Raw genomic sequence first — 22000 nt, forward strand, 5'->3', positions numbered from 1 at the left:
AAATGATATAATGTAGTTTATGCGTGATAAAGTGATAACATTGTTTTTATGATGTCCAAAACTGCGCTGAAAAGCGTTGTGCCGCAAAACTCGGCGCACATTATACGACCGGGAATAGGCGGGTTTTAATGTGATGACACTTTCGGGGTGTGTCCCAATTTAGTTCGTAATAGAAGCTGCAAAGAAGCGAATTCCTCAGTGCCGCTTCTAGTTGTCTTTCCCAATGGATTTTCACAATTTGGCGTTTCTAACCGTGCTTCTGCTGTCAGCTCTAGGTAAGGCAAATTCATCCATGCAATACCTGTAGAATTTACGTGAAAAACCATATATATTCTGTGAGTATCACTTGCGTGCTTAAAAAAAAAAACTTAAAATGAGTTACCACCTGCCTTCTACTTGGTGAAGGAAAATTATCAGTAGTTTTCTCTCCTCGATTTCCTCCCCCCCCCCTCCCCAAAAAAAAACTTTTCTTAAATATCGGAATAACTAACCATAAGTAAAAAAAAATATATAGGCTATATTATATATAGGCCTATATATATTCTAAACATTTAAATTAGAATGTTGAATGTAGAATGTTGAATTCTGTAACCTATTCAGAATATGTAACTAATTGAAAAGAACGTACTACAGGTAGAAGGTTATTTGTACAGTCAGTGAACATTGTATTAAACAACATCATCTAACTGTATAATTATGATTATAGCTTACAGTAGCTAGGCTGCGTCGTCAGTTATGGTCGATTTTATATTTGTCTGTCCACGTTGACATTCACAGAAAATTGTTACATAACGACTTTTTATGTGACAATTAAGCTTGTGTTAATGCGTAAAACAATAGTTTTTGTTTCTAAATGTTGCAGTTAAGTGAAGGTTGCTTGAGTGTAATGGTGGGTGAAGACATGCGTATCGCGTGTATTCAAACGTTCTTTTCAGGGATGGCACCCTTGGGAAAGGGACCCAGTCAATGGCGCATTATTACTTTCTAGAAGCAGGGCAGAGACAAATGTTTTCTTGAATTTTACCTTTCAGAAAATATGGTTGAAATCGTGTGTCTCTCAGCCAATTAATTTCCGTGTTCCTGGACTGTGATAAACATGTCTAGTTGCAGCATAGTAAATTAGCCTACAGCCCGGCCCCTTCTATTATGCGTCCGCAGTTGATATCTCCCTTGAGGTTGGGGTGAAATTATTTATGGTTATTGTGGTTCACAGCAGTGCATGAAGTTAATTTCTAATAACACACATGTTTCCTTCCCAGGATGCTGTGCGGGTCAGGAGCAGGCCCTCAAACCAGGCAACCTGGATTATTTGGTGGGACAGAATGTGTCATTCGTCACCACCATCGACCCCCTGACCCAGCAGTTTGTCGTAATAACCTGGACATTCAATAGTGGTTCTGGCCCTGTCCCTATTATCAGCTCTGCAACCAAGGGGGAAAGTGTGGCCGATGCCTACAAGGACAGGGTTGTCTTCAACCGGACGACTGGTTCGCTCGTGCTCAAAGCGGTGACTATCAGCGACACCGGGGATTACTCTATAAGCATGGTGCAGGATACTGGTGTTCAGATCCCTGGAGAGAATAAGCTTACTGTTTACGGTGAGTCCCTGGCACTTTTTTTATGATTCTGCGTCTTACAGTCCTTCGTTCCTTACCCAGATATTGTCTGGGCATTGAGAGGACTTTCCAGAATGTTCTGGTTCTGTTGGTCAGTGCTCAGGCTCTGCAAATGGCAGAATTCACATTGCTGCGTATTTGCTGACTTCCCTACATCCCTCCGTCATATGATTTGTGCGCATTGTTGTGGGAAGGAAACTTCACATAGGGGTTAGAGCATATTGTCCAAACAAGTTGTTGTGAACAGCCTAGTTAACATTACCGAGCTTGCAAGGAATTTTGTATACTCCCTCCCAGAGCCCAGTTATTTATTATCATTGATAATAAGCCAGATATTTTCCAAGCAATTTATGAGCAAGTATGTATATAACAGCTTTTTATAATGTTACTACAATTTCTGTTTATCGTGTGTTCAATTTGATCAATTCTAATAGCATGCCATTTCTTATTAAATAAAAATACTGACAAAAATGGAACATACTGTTTCGCAATGAATACCCACAATCAGTAACAATGAAAACTTAACTGTCAGGAATAACAGTGCATATGAGAAATCGACTACTAAATTTATTCACTGCACCCCTAAAATAATTAAAAACATTTTTTTTTTTTAAACAATTCAAATTTTCTATTTCTTTTTGTCTTGGAATTGCCCAGATGCTAATCTGTATGTAGCTGGACATAATTGTTAATCCATGTTAATAACAAGTATTTTTTTCTTCATATCTCAATAATCTAAGAGCCAGCAGATTTCCATAGGGCCCGATTCATGAAAAGAATACAATCCAGAGTGTCCCACTCCAAGGAGCATATTAAAAAGAGGGAGGATTGAGGTTGGCACTTTGAATTAAAGCATGCTTAACGTGGAAAAAAAAAATCTTGTAACAAAAAAAAAAGAAAAAGCGACTCAAACGAACAATGTGCTCTTGATCAAAGAGGGGAGTTAAAAGCATATATCCCTGTGATATATCAAACCATCTCAGGGTAGAGATGTGCAGATGCTGGGACCCCCTCCCACCCATGCAGGATAGCTCTCGCTTGGGTGTGGCTATGTATGCCATGCTTGCAAAATAAAGAGAGAGAGAGAGAGAGAGAGGGAAAAACAGCCAGAAGCCTCTATGTCAATGAGCTGCTGTTGGTTCCAAAACGCATTTAATCGTCAGTTTTATACTGTTCATTTCCGATGCTTATAAAAGTGAATTGAAATAAAAAAACATATTTGAAATGCGTGTCAAAGTAACGATATGCCGACTGGATATTAAGGAGTTATAAAAAAGGCTAACTTTCATTAAAAAACAACAACATTTTTGTCAGGGCTTACTACCAAACAGAATTGGCCCAGGTCTCATATGGGTGTGGCATTTCATCATGTCTGTTGGAAGAGTTACATATCATTGGTCTCGAATATGAAGTTAGCCCAGTTCAAAATCCACCGTTTTTCCTTGCTTGTCTTTGTGTCAGAATATAAGGTTTTTCTTGCATTATGCAAAGCTGCTTGTCCTCATCAGGGTCAGAGTTAGCGTGTCTCAGTAATTGAAGACTCTGAGCGAAAACAATTTTTGTTTTACCGTCTACTCCAGTGCATGCTGGCCTAACAGGTTTTTTTAGTGGCCTGTTAGCATGCAAATAAGGAGCGTGCATGTCTCCAGTGGTAACAGTTAGAGGTAGGCGTAGCAGTATGTGTTGTACTGTATATTAGAGGTAGGTGTAGCAGTATGTGTTGTACTGTATATTAGAGGTAGGTGTAGCAGTATGTGTTGTACTGTATATTAGAGGTAGGTGTAGCAGTATGCGTTGTGCTGTATATTAGAGGTAGGCGCAGCAGTGTGCGTTGTGCTGTATATTAGAGGTAGGCGCAGCAGTATGTGTTGTACTGTATATTAGAGGTAGGTGTAGCAGTATGCGTTGTGCTGTATATTAGAGGTAGGTGTAGCAGTATGCGTTGTGCTGTATATTAGAGGTAGGTGTAGCAGTATACGTTGTGCTGTATATTAGAGGTAGGTGTAGCAGTATGTGTTGTACTGTATATTAGAGGTAGGTGTAGCAGTATGCGTTGTGCTGTATATTAGAGGTAGGTGTAGCAGTATGCGTTGTACTGTATATTAGAGGTAGGCGCAGCAGTGTGCGTTGTGCTGTATATTAGAGGTAGGCGCAGCAGTATGTGTTGTACTGTATATTAGAGGTAGGTGTAGCAGTATGCGTTGTGCTGTATATTAGAGGTAGGTGTAGCAGTATGCGTTGTACTGTATATTAGAGGTAGGCGCAGCAGTGTGCGTTGTGCTGTATATTAGAGGTAGGCGTAGCAGTGTGCGTTGTACTGTATATTAGAGGTAGGTGTAGCAGTGTGCGTTGTGCTGTATATTAGAGGTAGGTGTAGCAGTATGCGTTGTGCTGTATATTAGAGGTAGGCGTAGCAGTATGCGTTGTGCTGTATATTAGAGGTAGGCGTAGCAGTGTGCGTTGTACTGTATATTAGAGGTAGGCGTAGCAGTGTGCGTTGTGCTGTATATTAGAGGTAGGCGTAGCAGTGTGCGTTGTACTGTGTGTTTTTCCTGGTGCACAGACTCAGCTTTTTCTCTCTCTGTTCCCCGAACCGCAGAGTCGGTCTCAAACGTGGTGGCGACAGCCAATGTGACCAATCCGGTGGAGTTCAACGACACCGTCAGCCTCACCTGCACCGCCACGGGCAGCAAGCTGACTTACAGCTGGCTGTCCGGCGGCGCCGCCCTTGTGGCCACGGACCACATGCAGCTGAGCAAAGACGGCAGCGTGCTCACCATCCTTAGCATCCTGAGGGCTGACAAGGGCCCCTTCGCCTGCACCGCTTCCAACCCCCTGACAACGAAAACCAGCTCTCCCCTCACCTTCAATATCAGCTGTGAGTCCTGCACGTGAACATTGCCACAACCGCCGGCCATTTTACACATGAAAGAACTGCCTGGGTTTCATACCACAAGCCACTGATGTTCTCTTTTTAAATTGTGTTCATATTCACTCCCTGTTAAACAATAAACAAACAATATAGAGGCAAGGGACATCTCAGAAGTTCAAAAAGTGCATGAAATCCCTTCATTTTTGGCTGGACCGCAACAGCGGGGCCAGCCCTACAAACGCAAATGTCTGTGACTGAGTGAGTGATGAAGTTACACCATTGGTCGGCCAGATCACTTGTGTTAGGTCCAGCCATATACTAGGTTTTGACCTGGTCTTGTTTCTCCACTAACTTTTATTTTCTTATATTCATTTTAACTTATTAAAACTAAATAAATGCTGCGCTGGACCTAACACAAGTGCAGTTGACTTCTCTGCTTCTCTGAAAGTGTCAGAGAGAAATCGCAGAGTATGTACTGATGAATATTGAAATTCTGAGATGCTCAGCCATCTCACTGCCAGGTTGAGGCTTTCTTTAAGCTTTGTGGCTTTTTCAGAGGACGAACCACAAGATAGAACCACAGAAATCCCTTCCTACCTGTGTTAATAACATTACTAATTATCTTATCAGATGCTTAAGCACTGAAATTCAATACATACACAAGTCAATGTGTGTGACCAATATGACAAGCTACCGTATTTCTTCATTGTGATTGTTTTTTAAGCATACTTAGGGTTTCAGCCAAGCAACTGCCCATGCTGCTGTCGATACTTTGGGTTAGGGTGTGTATAGATGATAGTACAGCACCTTTTCCAGATAGGAGCTGCCATTTCCTGAAGCCCCTGGACTTTGAAACTGTTGGTCAGATCCTCAGCTAACATGAATGGTGTGTTGCAGATGGGCCGGAGGAGATATCAATGACCGCCAGTCCCCAGCAGCCGGTCCACAGCACCAAGTCCAACATCACCCTGACCTGCTCGGCCAAATCCAGCCCCGCTGCCCAGTATGATTGGCTCTTCAACGGCGAGAACCTCAAAAAACCAGGACCAGTGCTGACACTGACAGACATTCAGAAGACTCAGGGCGGCAATTACACCTGCCTGGCCAGTAATCCCAATACCAAGAGGTACCTGGCATCTACCGTGGCACAGATCTCCTTAATGGGTGAGTCAAGGCAACAAGGATTCTTGGTTTTGAATTTGACTTGTCGTACTAGAGGGGAAGGAGCCAGGAAGGCTGGTCAGGGACTGTGGAGTTTATTATCACATGAGAGACAAGAGCCAGGCTAGTCCTATCCACTCCTGAGAGCCCATCAGCTCATTATGTTACATTTATTTAGCAGACGCTTATATCCAAAGCGATGTACAATAAGTGCTTACCAAAGGTCATTGGAACAACTACAAAACACAGGTCCGATAAGGAACAGTACTCATTTTGTACAGTTATTCAGAGCCATGAACACATTAAGTCCAGTTCACACAGTGAACATTACTCTGACCTAACCTATGCTGAGTCAAACTAGGAGGCATTACAAGCTACAACATGAAGACAGTGATACAAGGCACAATAAGTGCTGAATGGAGGTAGATGTAACATGAGTGACACAGGAGGTACGTGTGTAGCATGAAAGAGGGGAATTAAGTGATCGAAATCACCCGCCGAATGGTGGTAGTTACTTAGTCCAGGTATAATCTGAGCAGCTCACTTGAAAAGGCTCAAACTCCACTCCACCACAACCTGCTGGGAAAGTGAGTTCACTTTGCAGAGCAAAATGTTGGTTAAAAAAGCAGGATGTGGTCATGGTCTTTAGACTCTGTGACCGTGAGAACTTAGCACATACAGTAAAGCACATTGCTCTGAATCTTACAGCTTCTTTTGTCTACAAATATTAAAAAATATAAATACAAGTATTTTTAAAAAAATTCAGTAGAAAAAGGTATTCATCTAGTTCTTTGCTTGTTCTGCTGTTGTTTGATTGATTGTGATTACTAGTGAGTGACTGTTTCTAGACTGGGAATTGACTTCAGTTGACTAAAAGCCTTTGAGGTTGATGGGACCTCAGACACTGTAATCTGAATAACTTCTAAAATTGTTCTTGGACATCTACAAGGAAATTATTTCAGTAAATAGCTTTAAAAAAAGTAACTGCAGTAACTGATTAAAAAGCTTAATTGGTGCTATATACAACAGAAATACCGATATTATCTAACTGGGTCCGACAAGTGGGTTGTTCCACCCATCCCCCAAAAAGCAAAAAGTCTGCTGGGTAATGATGCCCCTATTTCCTGTCCCAGACTGCTCATTACCCTCCAAAAAAATACCCGTTCATATATATTTCAAATACTCAAAGTCCATATTGAGTCCTTAACATACTTCCTATCGTGAGTATGTCAAGCATTGCTGCACGTATATATGGATGTATTTCCTCACTGAGCTAACAGTGAGCTCTGACCCAAACAAAACAACCTGTGTTTATCACTACTGTGTTCTGTTTGGTGGGGTTTGCTCAGTTCGTAACTGTTCTCTAACGTGGACCAATGTTGCCCTCGATATTTCCTGGTTTACTGCACACTAATGTCGTGCTTCTTACATGGTGTCTGGCTGAGTCTGTTATTTGGAATTGCACAATAGGCATGCAGGTACATATCGTTTCTGTTTGTGAAATGTTTTCTTTGGTGCCGTTCCGGGCATTGCCCAATTTATACAGAAGGAATAAGTGGGAAAAGTTGCTTTCCTGCCTATCGCTCAGCATTACCGAGACCATATACTGTTTAAGATGTGTTAAAGGTATGAGAAGTTAATATTTACACATTTGTCAAAATGCACTGATTTTGTTTACTAAAAAGTATGATTGCCAGATTCACATGCTGTGTGTAATTGTATGCGTGTGTTTTGAAATGATATTGTCTTACTGTAACTTGTGCACTACTGATAAATGACACTGGCAATGATTGATGTTTTGTAATACTGGTATGTGTCATGTGCTTGCACATACATTAAAGGCATATCTATTGCATTTCATATTTTCACCATTTACATGTTTATCCAGTACATATTGTATTTCCATATGGGTTAGCCTACAGGTATATGACAATGATTCAGTTTGACGAAACCATTAGTCATGCCTGTAATGACTCAGTCTCCCAGGCCTGGAACTTCACAGGGCTGAAGAACAGAACTGTTAATGGTTGTTCCTGATTAGATCAGTTAACCATTCTTTCAAGACATTGGAAGTACGGCCTTCTTGGGAACTGTCAGGAACTATGATTTGCAGCGTGATGGCCTTCAGGGTGCTATCGAGCGAGTCTTAAAAAACAGCGCAGTGCTAGTTTTGCTGACAGAAATGTCAGTTATTCTGTGAATGCACAGAGGGTCACTAATCTACAGTGTCTGTAGGGTAGCATTAGATCATTGCAGCAGCACAGCAGACATGCTACTTTATCATAAAGGACCATCTATCCAGTTCTGACCTGAACGGTTATTTGCTTTTGGGTAAATGGACACGCACACATAACTGTTTATTTTTTGAAGATTTTGCAACTCGTTTGTTTTGAAACTTGTTTTGCGTGAATGCTATGGAGTTTTACAAAGCGGGAAACATGTGCCCATGTTTCCCGTTTTGCGGACAGACCAGGTTCAGGGACTATGACGGCATGTACAGCATGCGAACCTGCACATGTGTGAAAACAAATTCTCTCAGGAGGAGCCGACCAAAATTGTTTCTCCCTTCTCTTTTCAGAGAAGATATCTGGTGCTGCAGTAACCGGACCCACAGCCAACCTGATAGCAGGAAATAGCTCTGCAAACATTAGCTGCCAGGCAGCGAAGGGCACCATCGTCACCACAAAGTGGCTGAAGGATGGAAAGCCGCTGTCTCCTAGCGACAGGGTAACCATCTTCGCCGACAAGAGCTCTGTGGGTATTTCTCGCGTAGAAAAAACCGACAGTGGAGAGTACCAGTGCGAGCTCTCCAATCCTGTGAGCACCAACTCTGCCAGCTACAAAATGATTGTCAACTGTGAGTATACTGCCTGGCCGCAGGACACTTTCTATTTTCGAATGTCCTTAGTTGAGTTTCAGGTGTGTTTTTGACAAACCCAGCTGTTGATTGAAAAAATGTTTTGCGTCAGGTTTGTTTCAGCAGTAGAGCCCTAGAGTTTTTAAGCATCAAATACACGGTCAGCAATCAGAATGGTTGTCCCTGGTTACCACATTTAGCTTTTTCTGAATCACCATTGCTGGGACTCTGTAACAGTACTCTACTCAATTTATAGTCACTGCTGACTGTGACCAGGAGTCCCACAGAGTGACTAATGAATGTTTGACAATAGTGTCACCTAGAGAGGGAGGGATTCTGTGAACAGCGTATCCCCCACCATGGTGCACAATGGCAGCTCCTCTGATTGATTGGGAGGACATTGCTAGTGATGCAAGGTGCCCACAATCAAGACTAGGCATTCAGAATTGGGATAAATATAGAAATAGGTTGTGAAATGTATTTTTAAAAAGAAACTGCACTTAGCAACATGTCCAGTGTTAATTCAACTCTGACCATTTGGGACCATATGTACTCTGTAAGAGTTTATTTAACACTGAATATTTTGCTGTGAATGCTTCCAAGGAAATTTCACAGGCCCGAACCAACCCCGGGATTTTTACTAAAGCGGAAACCTATCATGGAACCCATCAGCTGATTCACAGTAATTTCCTAGAGATAGTTCTTGAAACGGTTCCAGGTTCGGTGCAGGAATGGGGTGGGCAGATGGCAGGGTTATCAAGTGAGCGTTTTGCTCCATAGAGGAGGTGTCAACATGAAGAATGAAAGAGATGCATGGTAAATTCCCGACCCGGCTCTCTCTCTCTTTATCAGGACTCTTAATCATCCCCATTTTAATTGGCTTAATAATTCCCTCCATTTCCACCTCAGCTGATTTGTGATGAGTGTTCGAGAGCAAAATGGCTGCCATGCATCACCCGGGTGGGTTCAGCACAAGTATTGTAGGTGGTTTCTGTGGTGAGCTTCATCTCTTCAGTGTAAAGCACAGTGAGGTGTGAAAGGTGCCTTAACGCAATTTATCCTGGTCCAGAACAGAAAACGCTCTTCCTAGTTTTGTGCAATGGCGGTGATGAGGCCAGGCAGCCATGGAGGCTGGTCTGCTGTCAGGGTTCTGTTGATTTATTCAGTTTGGTTCAACTGTATTTGTGAAGCCCTGCTTGTATTAGAGAGACACTGTTGCAAAGGCACTTTACCAGAAAATAGGAAGTAGGAAAATTGGGAAAGACCGAGCCTGAATCCACAAAAAATCGGCAATAAAACTAAAAAAAAAAAAAAACTCTACAGTGGGAATGAAAAACCCCTAAACACTGGTGAGAAAAACCTCCTCGTTGGGAATAAATCTCAGGAAGAATCTGGATATGGGGCGGGGCGACACCCTTCAATGCCCAGCTCAGTGTCTCTATTCCCAAAATTCTTCAGCTTTTCCATTAACTGGGCTGACCAATTATCATCATGGATATTTGATGCCATATCATTTGAGAATCTCTGTTTTTGTGTGAGATTGGGTATATTTGCCAACGACACAGTAAAAAGTTCAGTATTGTTTAAAACTAACAGTTTTCACCAGCAGAACGGATCAAAATGAGTGACATCTGCTCTGTTTACGTAACACCAAAATCTTTACTTTGTGCGGTTGTGGGAGGCGTTGACCTCTGCCTCTGCCAGGCACAGTTTGCATATGGATGTCCATGCCGTGATTCTTTCAGACGGACCGGAGGCGGTGGCCATAAAGGGAGTGGCCGCGGTGGAGGTGAACGAGAAGCTGTCGCTGACGTGCGCCGCTTCCTCTGACCCCCCCGCCACCTACACGTGGACCGTCAACGGAACGGTGAAGGACGTGAAGAAGGCCGTCTACGAACTGGAGAAGGCGGCCTACGTCGACAGCGGCAAGTACGAGTGCGTGGCCAGCAACAACGTGACCGGGAAGACCGCCTCGGCCGTCCACACGCTGTCTGTAAAAGGTGAGAGGGGACTTGCTGAACGGTGCCTCACCTGTAGCGCATCGGATGCGCAGCGAGCTGCTTTATGCGCAACATTCCATAGAGCCCCAGTGTACAGTGGGGAAGGACGCGTTTAATTTTCCACAAACTTTGAACTGCGTTTTTCTGTTTTGTGTGATCGGCTTGAGTTATCGCGGTTAACGCGGTGGTAACAAGCCATTTTCAGCAGTAATTGGACGCATCGTACGCGGGCGGTTAACGTTGATTGATGATCGTTTCTACAGAGAAGATTGAAGAGGGGCTGTCGGGAGGAGCCATCGCGGGGATCGTGATTGCCGTCCTGGTCGCCCTGCTGATCATCGCCCTCATTGCACGCTGCATGACGAAGAAGAAGAAGTGAGTGCGCCGGATCCGATCGCATCTCTGAGTTTGCTGTTCTGGGGCTGATGGGAAACTTAAAGTCGTAGCGCAACGGTGCACTGGCCGCCCCCGCACTGGCACTGCTGCGTCCGTTCCCTCACCCTGCTGCTCCACCTTCTCGATCTCCTGCTCCTCTTCCTCGCCTTGCTCGTTCCTCTGCATCTCTTAGCTTGTGTGCTTTGTCATTGGCTGTCTTTACCACCAGCTCTAATCTGGGTTGGGAAACACAATCACTTTTCAATGAGAGATCCTGAAGTGGCTTTTTGATTGGCAGGCTGACGCTCAAAAGCAGCAATACAAAAGCAGGCTTCAGCCTGTCCCAAAGGTGTTGAAACATAATATGTATGAAGTGACCCAAAAGTAGACTTCCTCATAAAATTCTTTATTACCCATCTCGATACTGCAAATAGTTGTGAAAGCTGTTCATGTGAACATCGTCTCTTTGCTCTGTTTATGAAAGTATTAAAACTGGTTTCCTTTAAGAATGGAACATGGCGTTCACTGTCAGCTAAACTATGAGCTAAGTGTGATTACGAACTGTCAGAAGTCTTTCACCGAACAGTTCTCACACAGTGAAGTCTTTATGTCTGACTTTCAAATTTTTGTTTTACATAAACTATATTCAAAGTTCTGCATTAAGCGCTGGAGGCAAATTATATGGAAAATATGATTACTCAGTTCTTTCGTCAACACAAAAATATTGAGCTGAATTGAATTTGAGTTCAGTACAGGGAACATTTATAGTATTTTCCCATGGTTGTGAGGTGGGCAGCACAATATTCAGGCCTGCTGCCATTACCTGTTGCTGTTCAGAATCACACCTGTTTCCCTAAGCACAGCTGAGTCCCTGCTTCTTTCCCCTCCCACACCTCTGGGCTACAGATCTGCGATCTTTGACCTCTTGTTGTGTCTCGCAAAAGTTACTCCCTCATTCCCATGGATGCCTCATTCATTATAGCCAACTGATGCGGTCATTGATTGGATCTGCATTGAATTCTCACTGGCTGAATGTATCATGGTCCCTTAGACAGCCAATCAGCATGCTTGTTTCTCACAGGAAGTCAGCAATTTTGGGGTGGGTCACTTATTAAGGCAGAATTCTCTGTGTATCGCTTTCTTTGCTTGTTTAATCTTTTTAAAAGTTGAATGTTGCAGTGAAACAAAAGCTACTAGCCCCAGGTTGTTATGTAAAGTGAAGCCTATTTCAGCAAAGGAGGCTTTTTGATTAACATGCTAGTCAGGCTGTGGTGCCTTACTTTTTTTTTGTGGTGGGTGATTGATTCTTAGTCGTTGATAACAGTAGTCACTGCTTACTTAATAAGCCCAGATCACACTGGAGATTGGAAGGCACTGGTTCTCTTTAAAAAGAAAAAAGGAATCCACCAGTTATGATCACTCCCATGATTTGACTTTGATAGATCCACATGTAGTCAAGACCCGAGCCTCACAAAGAACTTAGTTTCACTGGGGCTGTATGTGTCTGACATTTTGCTGTGATTTGCCACAAGCTCCAAGATTTCCTTCCCACAGCTCAGAGAACTGTAAAGACACTAGTGCATTCTTTGGACAATGCAAACTGAGCCAGTTGGCCCAAGGCAACAGAGGAGAGGATCATGGGATGGCAGAGGAAACCGGATTGACTTGTCTGCAGTCTCCCCTCTAGCCTACACATTAAGCAGCTACTATAGCTTTGCAAGTTTATCAACGGCCACGTCAAAAACTGCACCCTTCACCACTCCTAAGTAAACTCCAGTGCTGCGGCTCACTGACAAACTTGTAAGAGGAACCATTTCTAAAGAAGAACTTTAGAAAAAGGAGAACTGTTCCTAAAGAAGTTTCCAAAAGGCACCGTCTTAGGACTTAGGTGAATATCTGGTGTACGTTGTTTGTTGCTCTCACTTTCTGAGAATAAGGATGTCCTTACCTAAAAAATGAACTAAAACGGAAGGAAAGAAAGGAGAAAGGAAATGAAAATGAAAGACTACGAAGGCAAATGAGAGAGACAGCTACCTTGACTGTGACAGAGATGGCTGCGTTTGATAAACGCTCCACATTGCTGTGTGCCCTTATTTTGAATTGTCAGCTTGTGCGTGAGAGTGTCCAAGGTGCATCTGCAGGTGCTGAGCTGAACTCCGCATACATGCAGTCGATCCAGTTTGAATGCTGTTGACACTGTGGATCTGGGTCCGTAGTTCGGGCTAAAAACCGAACTTGAACTTTATTGACTTCTGTTCCCAAGACAAAACGAACTGCCATTGTGTGAGCTGTGCCGTGCCTATCGTAGAGGCCTTCCCCCAAACAGACGCACGCACGCGCGCACACACGCACGCACTTACGCACACACATACACACTCGAACACACACACAATCAGTGTCATTGTTTATTACAGTGCAGCATACTCAACGGTCAGCGACAGTTGAAGAATAGACCAAGACTGGGATAAGCGATGTGTGTGAGACAGACAACTCCGCACATAACCCCAAACAGATATAAAGCCCAAAGGACTGATTTAGGGTGTACAAATCACCTGCCTGCGCCTTTTCTTAAGCCTTGATAGATTAAGTCTCGGTTTCTGTGTTTTGGAAATATTGTCAGACCGCATTCCAACACAGTTACAACAAGCTCCAAAGAAGAAGATTCCAGTGTGAGAGCTGGACACGCCCCACCACTCCCCCCAGAGACACACACATACACGCAAGCACACACACACACACACACACACACATACACGCAAGCACACACACACGCACACATACACGCAAGCACACACACACACACACGCACGCAAGCACACACACACGCACACATACACGCAAGCACACACACACACACACGCACGCAAGCACACACACACACACACACACATACACGCAAGCACACACACACACACACACGCAAGCACACACACACACACACACACACACACATACACGCAAGCACACACACACGCGTGCGCGCACACACGCAGGTACACACACTCACGCACACGCACGCATACACACACACACAGACACACACATGCACACACACACACACATGATAATTTATTTCTGGAAATTAGAAAGAGTTGAATAGCCGTTTAAAGTATCATTACGTCTAGGACACACAGAAAATCCTTTATGACTTAACCTAAACAAAAATTCACTTTATCCTGTCTTTTGGGGATAAAAAAGCTGGAGACTTTAAGTCACCACAAGTCCACTTTTTTTGGTTTATTAGAACATTTAGTTCACATTCATAGAAAATATAGGAATGAAAAATTGTTTCGTATTGGCCCTACCAATATGAAGGTCAGTGCTGCAACCAGGGTGCCGCTAATGCACACGTGTACTTCAGTGTGACCTCCAGGTCCCGGCTTTGCGCCCCACACTCTGTTTGATGGAGTCATCTTTGTTTTATGTAAAATAACACACAGCACTGTGGCTTTCTTCGTTGGTATTAATGAAACTACCAACGACTAGGGTGTGTCCCTTCTGTTTATTTAGCAGTCAAATATTCTTACCGTTAAAGGGGACCTACTGTGAGCTTCTCTTGAGACTGATTAAATTCAGTTATAGCTCAAACTCTACAAATATTAAACATTTTGTGTTTTTTTTAATAATAATGCTGGTTAAGGATTACTGGTCAATCAGCCATTAATGATTCACCAAATACTCAAATAGAAACTAAGTTATCTTCAGCAATCGAAAGGTAGGGGCTTTTGTTGTTTCTATGGGAAAAAAAACAAATGTAAAACATCTCCTAAAATGTTTTATATGTTGCTTTGTGGCAGCGTGGGGTAGGGTAGGAGTTGGAGGAGTCATCTGTGGGAGTATGCCTGGAATGCTGTGACCATGTCTTGACAGGTCTCCCTTCTCCCTACTACTGCTCCGTTTGAAATGTGTTTTTTCGGAGACAGCTGCGGGGCGAACCGTGAACCCCGGCCCGCGGAAGGCCACCGTGTCCCCTTAGACTCCAGAAAGCACTGCTCAGACAAGCACGCACGCAGGCCTGCATGTGTAGAGCGCAGGCTTTATGGCTCCCAGTCATCGTGAGTTATGGACTGCCATACCAGGAGCATAATTTCAGTCGATAGCACAGCTTTTGGGGCCCAAAGGGCCACTCTAATAAATTAAAAACTAGAGAAAGCACTTTTTTTGACATACAAAACATAATGCATTTTGTGTGACCATTTACATATTGAATGAGTGGTGGCTCCAACTTGGGTTGTTTTTTTGTTTGTAAAAATGCTCTCCTGCTAATTTTTAAAAATTAATTTCATTATCAGTTGAATAGAAGTGCCATATTGCTCAGTTGGTGTGTCTCTGATAACGTTAATCTAAAATGCATTCTCTAGGTCTCATTTACATTGATCAGCTTTGTGAAGCAGATCCTCCGAAGCACGGCTACCCTGTTCCTGGAGATCTACCGTCCTGTAGGTTTTCGCTCCAACCCTAACGAAGCGCACCTCATTCAACAGCTAGCGACCTGGTGTGCAAAATTAGGGTTGAAAGGAAAACCTGCAGGACAGTATATCTCCTGGAATAAGGTTGAACAGCCCTGCTTTAAAGCCATGGATTACATCGGCAGTGGTTGACCGAGTGAGAGAACACATTCTAAAAGTGGTCATTTTAACGTTTCTTACACATCATGGATAGCTATCCCCCTGTATCTGCTGGTTCATGTTCCTCAAATCGGAGAAGAGCGAGGAATGTTAAGTCAACTTAGGGGACATTCACTTCTCATTTTCACTGGGTTTTCAGCATTAGACTCCAGAGCTATGTGGTTGATGTGCAGTTGTGTACATCTACAGTGTACATGCATGTTCCCAGCATGTCAGCCCAGAGGCATTCTGGGAGGTCATTCTTCACCCAGTTGCACTCTCAACCTGCACCTTACCTAACATCGGGGTTAAAATTAAGTCTTGTCTTCTGTCAAAATAACTCTGGTGGTGCTGTGACAGCCACTCTATTTTATATCAAAGTTAGAGAGATATGCACTGTGCCCTTGTTCTTTCATTCTGATAGGATGATGGTGGTGGTGTGTGGTTGTGTGTGTGTGTGTGTGTGTGTGTATGTGTGGTTGTGTGTGTGTGTGTGTGTGTGTGGATGCTGAAATAACACATTCACAATGACTAAGATTTATCCTCGCACCGCAAATAATTTGATTCTCTTTTTCAGAGTCACCGAATCACCGTACTAGCGTGGGAAAACCGGTAAGCCCTGGGTGCGTGTGGCTGCTCTTCGGCTGTGGAGGTTTCTGGGGTGAACAGACGCTCATTGTTGTGTGTAATTGTGTAATACAGGCAGCACGTTACAGTAGGCTCCACTTCAGCTGTTTGCTCTGCACGTCCCTCCCACTTAGTTAATTTCACCGTGGCTCTTATCAGCACGGCTGGCTTCGCTGGGGCAGATAAGATCGTTAGGGGCAGCCTTAAAGGACTCCCATCGGACTGGTGGTCTGGGCGTTAGCTGCAGGGAGTTAAAGGGACCTTGTGGGTCAGTGTGTCAAAGGGAGGTGCTGATTGGCTCCTGGAGGCATGGCTGCTGTTGCTATTTGCTCATTAAAGGTTGTGGTAGTCAGTTTTGGGTGTGTTTGCCTGATGTTCTTTCCTAGATTCCCTGACGCCCGGGACTGTGTCAGTAGCATAACAGTAGCATGTTCCCTTCCCCTTTCCTCAAGAGCTGCCCAGCACAGAGTTCTCAATTGTATGCTATTCAACTCCCACCCCTGTAATCAATTAATAAATGTGATAGGTCTTTACATAGATCTAAATATATTGTCTAAATCATTTCTACGCTTTATTAAGTTTTGCCATGGGCTGGGACTTCCACTTTCTGCGTAGACACAGATCTCCAGACATGATGTGAACAGACTCATAAAAATAGCCTGACAATACAGGGAGTAGCAAAGCTGGAGATGCTGAGGCTTTGAGGATTTGGATGTGACAGCAATGTGTGTGCTGTATTTGTGTGTGTGTGTCAGGAGATTATTTTACTTGTCTTTTAGCATAAGGTTATCTTGTACATGTTGAAAAGGTCAGGAAAAGAACAATACTGTAACCACCAGTGATTTACTGAGGCCAAAAAAGAACCCCACATGTACAGTTGTGACATTTAAATAACAACCTACTGTAGCTCCTGTCATCTCCATTTCATATTTTGACAGAAAGCCCGTGGCACAAAACAAAAACGTCATATTTTAGGAAATTAGGTTGAGGTTGAACGGTCTCTGCTGGTGCAAGAGGGTTGGCTTTATTTTAAACCGGTAACAAAACAAAGATGGGAAAGGACGTGTGTTTCAAGAATGCTACTTTGAGATATGAATTTTACAAAACAAATTGGATATTGTAACAGACTGTTCAATTGGATGATAACCCTTTAATTCATTAATAATGAAATGCAAAAAAAAAATAATTGTTGAATGCATTTTTTAATTCTGACATTTTTATGCTTAAATTTGGAATTGATTTGTTTGTAGTAAAGTCCCCTTTTCTGTCCGGCACTTAAATAAATTAAATAAATAAATTAAATAATTTTAAATAGCAATTTAACAATGTTAAACGTCCATTTTGTTAACCTTGTTCTATGAGGGATGAATGACAAGGAAATATAGTAATAGGACCCATAGCAGATATGAAAATCCTGCTGCAACTGCATTTAAAAAGAGTGTTAAGCTCTGGCACTTGGTCTGAAACGACTGAATGAGGCTTCCCCTCTCCCTCTGTTCCCAGGAGTTGGAATCGACGGACAGCAGCCAATTTCCACAAATTACAAAAGGCACAAGTTCTGGGCGGGGAATCAAGATCCAACAAAAATGCTTGGCCACCAGGAGCAGCCCCGCCTGTTACCCAAATCTGCATGCAAAACCCATCGTGGAGGTGAGAGGACACACCCCCCACGGGCCCCTCGCCATGGTACCCACCCGAAGGTCAATGATCCTCAGGGCACTGGGAGGGTGGGGCACTCAGGCGCACCCACACTCTCGTTTGAAACAAGCTGTTCTTTCATCAGTGAGGTACTGGGGGGTCCATGGTCACCCGCTGTTAGGCAGAGGAATGTCATTGCCTACGTCCCAGTTCCTTTACCGATTCTTCACCAGACAGTGGCGCTTTTATTTGAATTCCTGTCCCCTAAAAAACATAAATACACTACCAAATATGTCTATATTAATCTGCCTGCCCGCTGGGAGCGAGGACGGGAACCGTAGACGGTTCTTCTGCTCTGTCTTCCTTCTTGAGATGGTGGGAAATTGGCTCACTTTTCTGACAGTTCCTATAGGCTAAGAGCAGCGATTAGTGTGCTAAGGACTGTTGGATTTTGACAATTCTCTCAAAATAACCCCCCTTTACTCTTCTCCCCTATTTGGCTGAAAACCCACATTGCTACTGTCATGTCCACAAGAGAGCTCAGATGCACTCCTAATTCATGTGTGTCAACCTGAGATAGTTTAGGCCAGTGAACTCATTTAATAAATACATTTTTTTTTTTTAAACTGGAGTGATTTATGGGCAATGATATTCCTCTTCTATGTATGTTCTCTCGGGTGTAATTGCTGATAATTTCTAAAACCCACTTACAGACCGTCCTCATTAAAATTAGATTCGTTTAGATGTTTGTCTCTTAAGCAAAGACAAACCATTGAAGTTTAAAGCACAAGTTAGTGTGTGCATCATAACAGGTGGCAGTTATGTCAGTGTATCTTTCAGACTTTTCTCTGTATTCCCTATCTGAAGAGCAGTTGTTCCTACCATGCTTAATAGAATCTGAATATATGCAACCCTTTGATAAATGAAAAATTAGCCTTTTTTTTTAGGAAGGATATATTATGTTAGTACATAAATTAACTTGTTTACAAATGTGAGGGTTGGCATTTTTAATTTTTGTTGACCAGAAATCAGCCTTGTACTCGTAAAGGAGCTTAGGACTGTGCTTTGACGCTGTTCCTTTAAAATTTCTTAAAATTGTTAAATAAGTTGCTCCACAACATATGGCATTCAAAGAGTATTACAACCAAATGCACACTGAACGGGGGTGTTTGTAGTGGCACACTAAGTTTTGAAAAGGCGTGTCGATGCTTGTTCACTTCTTGTAGGTTCGTTCCCTGAAAATGAAAAAGAAGAAGTATTTCTAATCAGAAAACTTCGAACACAATTTTGGAAATGCTGAGAATCTTAGGAAGCTACTTTTCTTTTTGGAAAACTGACTTATTTATTAAAAGTATATAGTTCTTATTGCTAGGCAGGACACTGTCCTCTGTTCACACTATAAATTGGTTTTGGTGGATTAGCACTTGTTAAACACTATGAAAAGAAGCCTAACTAAATAATATTAACAGAAAAACAAGCCCAACTGGAAAAATATTTAAAAAAAATATGTGTATACTCCACCAAACGTTGACCCATCTGGCTTAAAATTACAAAATTCATTTTCAGGGGCAGTGGTGTTCAATCTAATAAATAAAAAATACATTAGCTAAATGCATTTGCAAAATTAGCATTATTATTAGCAACTGGGTTGTTAATAATAAGAGGTCAGAATTTTGATACAGTTGTAGTTGTGTATATTTTATTATCATTTTTTGCAACAAAAAAAAAAAAGTGTGAATGCCAGAAATGAAACAGCTTTTTGTGGTTGGGGTGGGGGTTGGGGATCGAGGGCTTTTTCATCATTTTATCTTGTATTTAACCATACATGTTCAGGGGTTGTTAGGAGCAGTTTCCAAAGGGTGTTACAGCTTGAATAAAATTCCAAACACCGTTTTTTTTTTCTTTAACTCTGCTGGAGTATGCATCAGTAGATGATTTGTATTGTCTTTTTTTAATTTATTTTTTGAATATCTACAATAAGTGATTTAAGTGATGTTGTTTTAAAATGATCCACGTTAATGACCTTAGCTCATCAGTCCCTCATTTGGAGTACATGTGTATTTTGTTGTACTGTAGTAGCCAGTATTCAGTGTGATATCTTGTTCGTTCGTCTTCTCTCTGTACCGCTGCTACCTTAAGCAACTGAAATGAATGTGCTTTAAATGATGGGATATAAATGTGTCTAACAGTGGCTTTGAAATCCTGTGTGTCATTATCTCTGGGTGGCATAGATGTGGAGTTTCAGCAGCCCGATTGCGTTCTACTGCCTTTTCTCCGACCGCACCCTTTTCCCTCTGACTTGTGGAAAAGAAACGGCGTAGCTCTTAAAACAGTCGTAAAAATCTGCTTTCAATATGTACGGAAGAGCCAGGGCGTGCAGAAAGGCGGGGCTAGCCTCAGGTTCATCGTGCGAAACCACACAGAGGAGTCTCGCGCGCTCTTAGCGTCCCTCACTGCCGTGCGCCTTCCTTCCGAATCCGACTGGATTTCGATCACTGGTCCGACATGTTCTGCTCAGGACATAGGTGCTCTCTTGTGTGGTCTTTCTCGCTGGAGCCACCTGCCCAGGCCTGACTATCCCATGTTATGTTAATGGCCATGCCCCATGGCAAGTCCCTCCCATTCCAGGGCCAGGATAAGAGCACGAACATTTTCCCATGATGTTCTTGCGGCAGACGAAATGAACCCTCTGGTGGCAGCTGTAAGAACTAATTCCTGTCAACTGACTTTGCCATTGCCTTATCCAGCAACCGGAGAACCTAGAATTCAGCTCCGATTTCCAACCGTTCAAAAAGACCATTGCAGGCACAATGTGTGAAATCTCGTTTTAAATGTTCCCCTCTTATCAAGGTGCCAAGGCACATCCGCTTATTGAATTACTTGCCCTTATGGCTTAAAGAAGCATGAAACGGTGAACCGTTCATTAACCAGAAACCAATTGCACAAAGAAATACATATATCCTTGTTTTGGTTTACAATGCTACAATGTTATTGGCATGTGACAATTTGTGGGAATTCAGGTAACTACAATATCATAATTGTACTCTCTGTTTGAATGTAAAATTGAATAAATATCAATGTAAAAAAAAAAGACAAAAAAACAACCTTTGGAACTGCCTGCATGTGTTTCATGATTAAGAGGACCCGCCCTTCTCTCTCACTCCTGTTCGTATACAGCAAAAATAAAAAATAGAAATAAATCGAGAAAATGTATATACTCTGTATGAGAGCAAGAGAGAGAGCGAGAAGGGTGTGGTTTTTGGTGTGCCCTATCTCCTGCGCTGAACCGTTTTTCACGCTTTGCATTGCTACTGCATCGTTCCCCTGAGGCCAGCCTTGCTCTCATGCTTGTCTGAAAAATATTTTCCTTTTTTTGTTAGTTTATTTTCTAATATGGAAAATAAACATGTAAATGTCTGTTGTATGTAAAGTACCTATTTTTGTATGTTAATAAAATTGCAAGTAACAACTGAAAATGTTTTAATCACTGTGTTTAAGCAGTAATGTAAGGCTGAGATCGTATTTTGTGTGAGTCCTACTACCACTCCCCGTAGCGCTGGGAAACATGCAGCGCATGAAGTTTCGTCGAAGAAACAGTTTGACAGACAGCCCGTAGTCACAAATGTAGAATTTCAGGTTTTTTCACATACTGCCGTTTATCAGCGTGTGATTCATTAAAATAGTGGATACCCATTGGCTGGTGAAAACTTGGGAGTCGTTCTTTTCTAAAGTTGACTCTCAAATCCACCCTTTCCATACCACAGGGCTGTAATTAATACCGCCCGTAATTAGAGGACTGCTCTGACAGAATGCGTTTGAGGTTGTTTTCATGACCCACACCGTTAAACAGACCAGAACGGCTGGTGAGCCTGAAAATGTTCACAGCACTCATAGTGCATGTGATAACCAAGGACTCCTTTGGCGTCCCTGTATTTGTTTGTTTGGCTTATGAGGAAATGGTGACTCTCGGGTTATTGAAATCTAATATTCTTCTTAAAAACCCTAAAATGGCACCTTTGGGTGTTTTGCTAATGCACTGAGTAGGTTACCTACTGTATAAATGTGTTCTTTTCCAAGTAACTGGAACTTGATGTCATTTGAATATGTAAAACCCAATAACCATTTGAAAAGGAACCCAAGGGAAGATGTTTCTTTGGATGTATTGCATATCTGTGTATCTATTCATTTAAATTGGGGCAAAAAATAAATATATTAATGCAGGCTATTAAATAATAGAAGATCATTTT

General features: G+C 42.6%; 1 protein-coding gene across 2 annotated transcripts; it reads left to right on the top strand.

Annotated features, from left to right (window-relative positions):
- The first annotated feature begins 141 nt into the window (after positions 1–141).
- Positions 142–21229, top strand: si:ch211-264f5.6 (carcinoembryonic antigen-related cell adhesion molecule 5). Of its 2 annotated transcripts, none has more exons than XM_035430688.1 (9): positions 142–275; positions 1260–1598; positions 4216–4494; positions 5386–5652; positions 8228–8506; positions 10252–10506; positions 10770–10881; positions 16066–16111; positions 17619–21229. In XM_035430688.1, the coding sequence occupies exons 1-8, from the start codon at positions 224–226 to the stop codon at positions 16085–16087; spliced, it is 1605 nt and encodes a 534-aa protein (XP_035286579.1). In that variant the 5' UTR covers positions 142–223; the 3' UTR covers positions 16088–16111; positions 17619–21229. The 2 variants fall into 2 exon arrangements, with proteins under 2 accessions (XP_035286579.1, XP_035286578.1); XM_035430687.1 differs by having other exon boundaries at positions 143–275; positions 16066–16100.
- The last annotated feature ends 771 nt before the right edge of the window (positions 21230–22000 follow it).

The sequence above is a fragment of the Anguilla anguilla genome, chromosome 8 (assembly GCF_013347855.1).
Source record: "Anguilla anguilla isolate fAngAng1 chromosome 8, fAngAng1.pri, whole genome shotgun sequence".
NCBI lineage: Eukaryota > Metazoa > Chordata > Actinopteri > Anguilliformes > Anguillidae > Anguilla > Anguilla anguilla.

What these genes read in the sequence shown, in the direction of transcription:
- si:ch211-264f5.6 (XM_035430688.1), top strand. Translation starts at nt 224, where the DNA reads ATGGATTTTCACAATTTGGCGTTTCTAACCGTGCTTCTGCTGTCAGCT. An exon ending in GAATAAGCTTACTGTTTACG is followed by an intron (nt 1,599 to 4,215) that starts GTGAGTCCCTGG and finishes CCCGAACCGCAG; the next exon opens with AGTCGGTCTCAAACGTGGTG. An exon ending in CCTCACCTTCAATATCAGCT is followed by an intron (nt 4,495 to 5,385) that starts GTGAGTCCTGCA and finishes GGTGTGTTGCAG; the next exon opens with ATGGGCCGGAGGAGATATCA.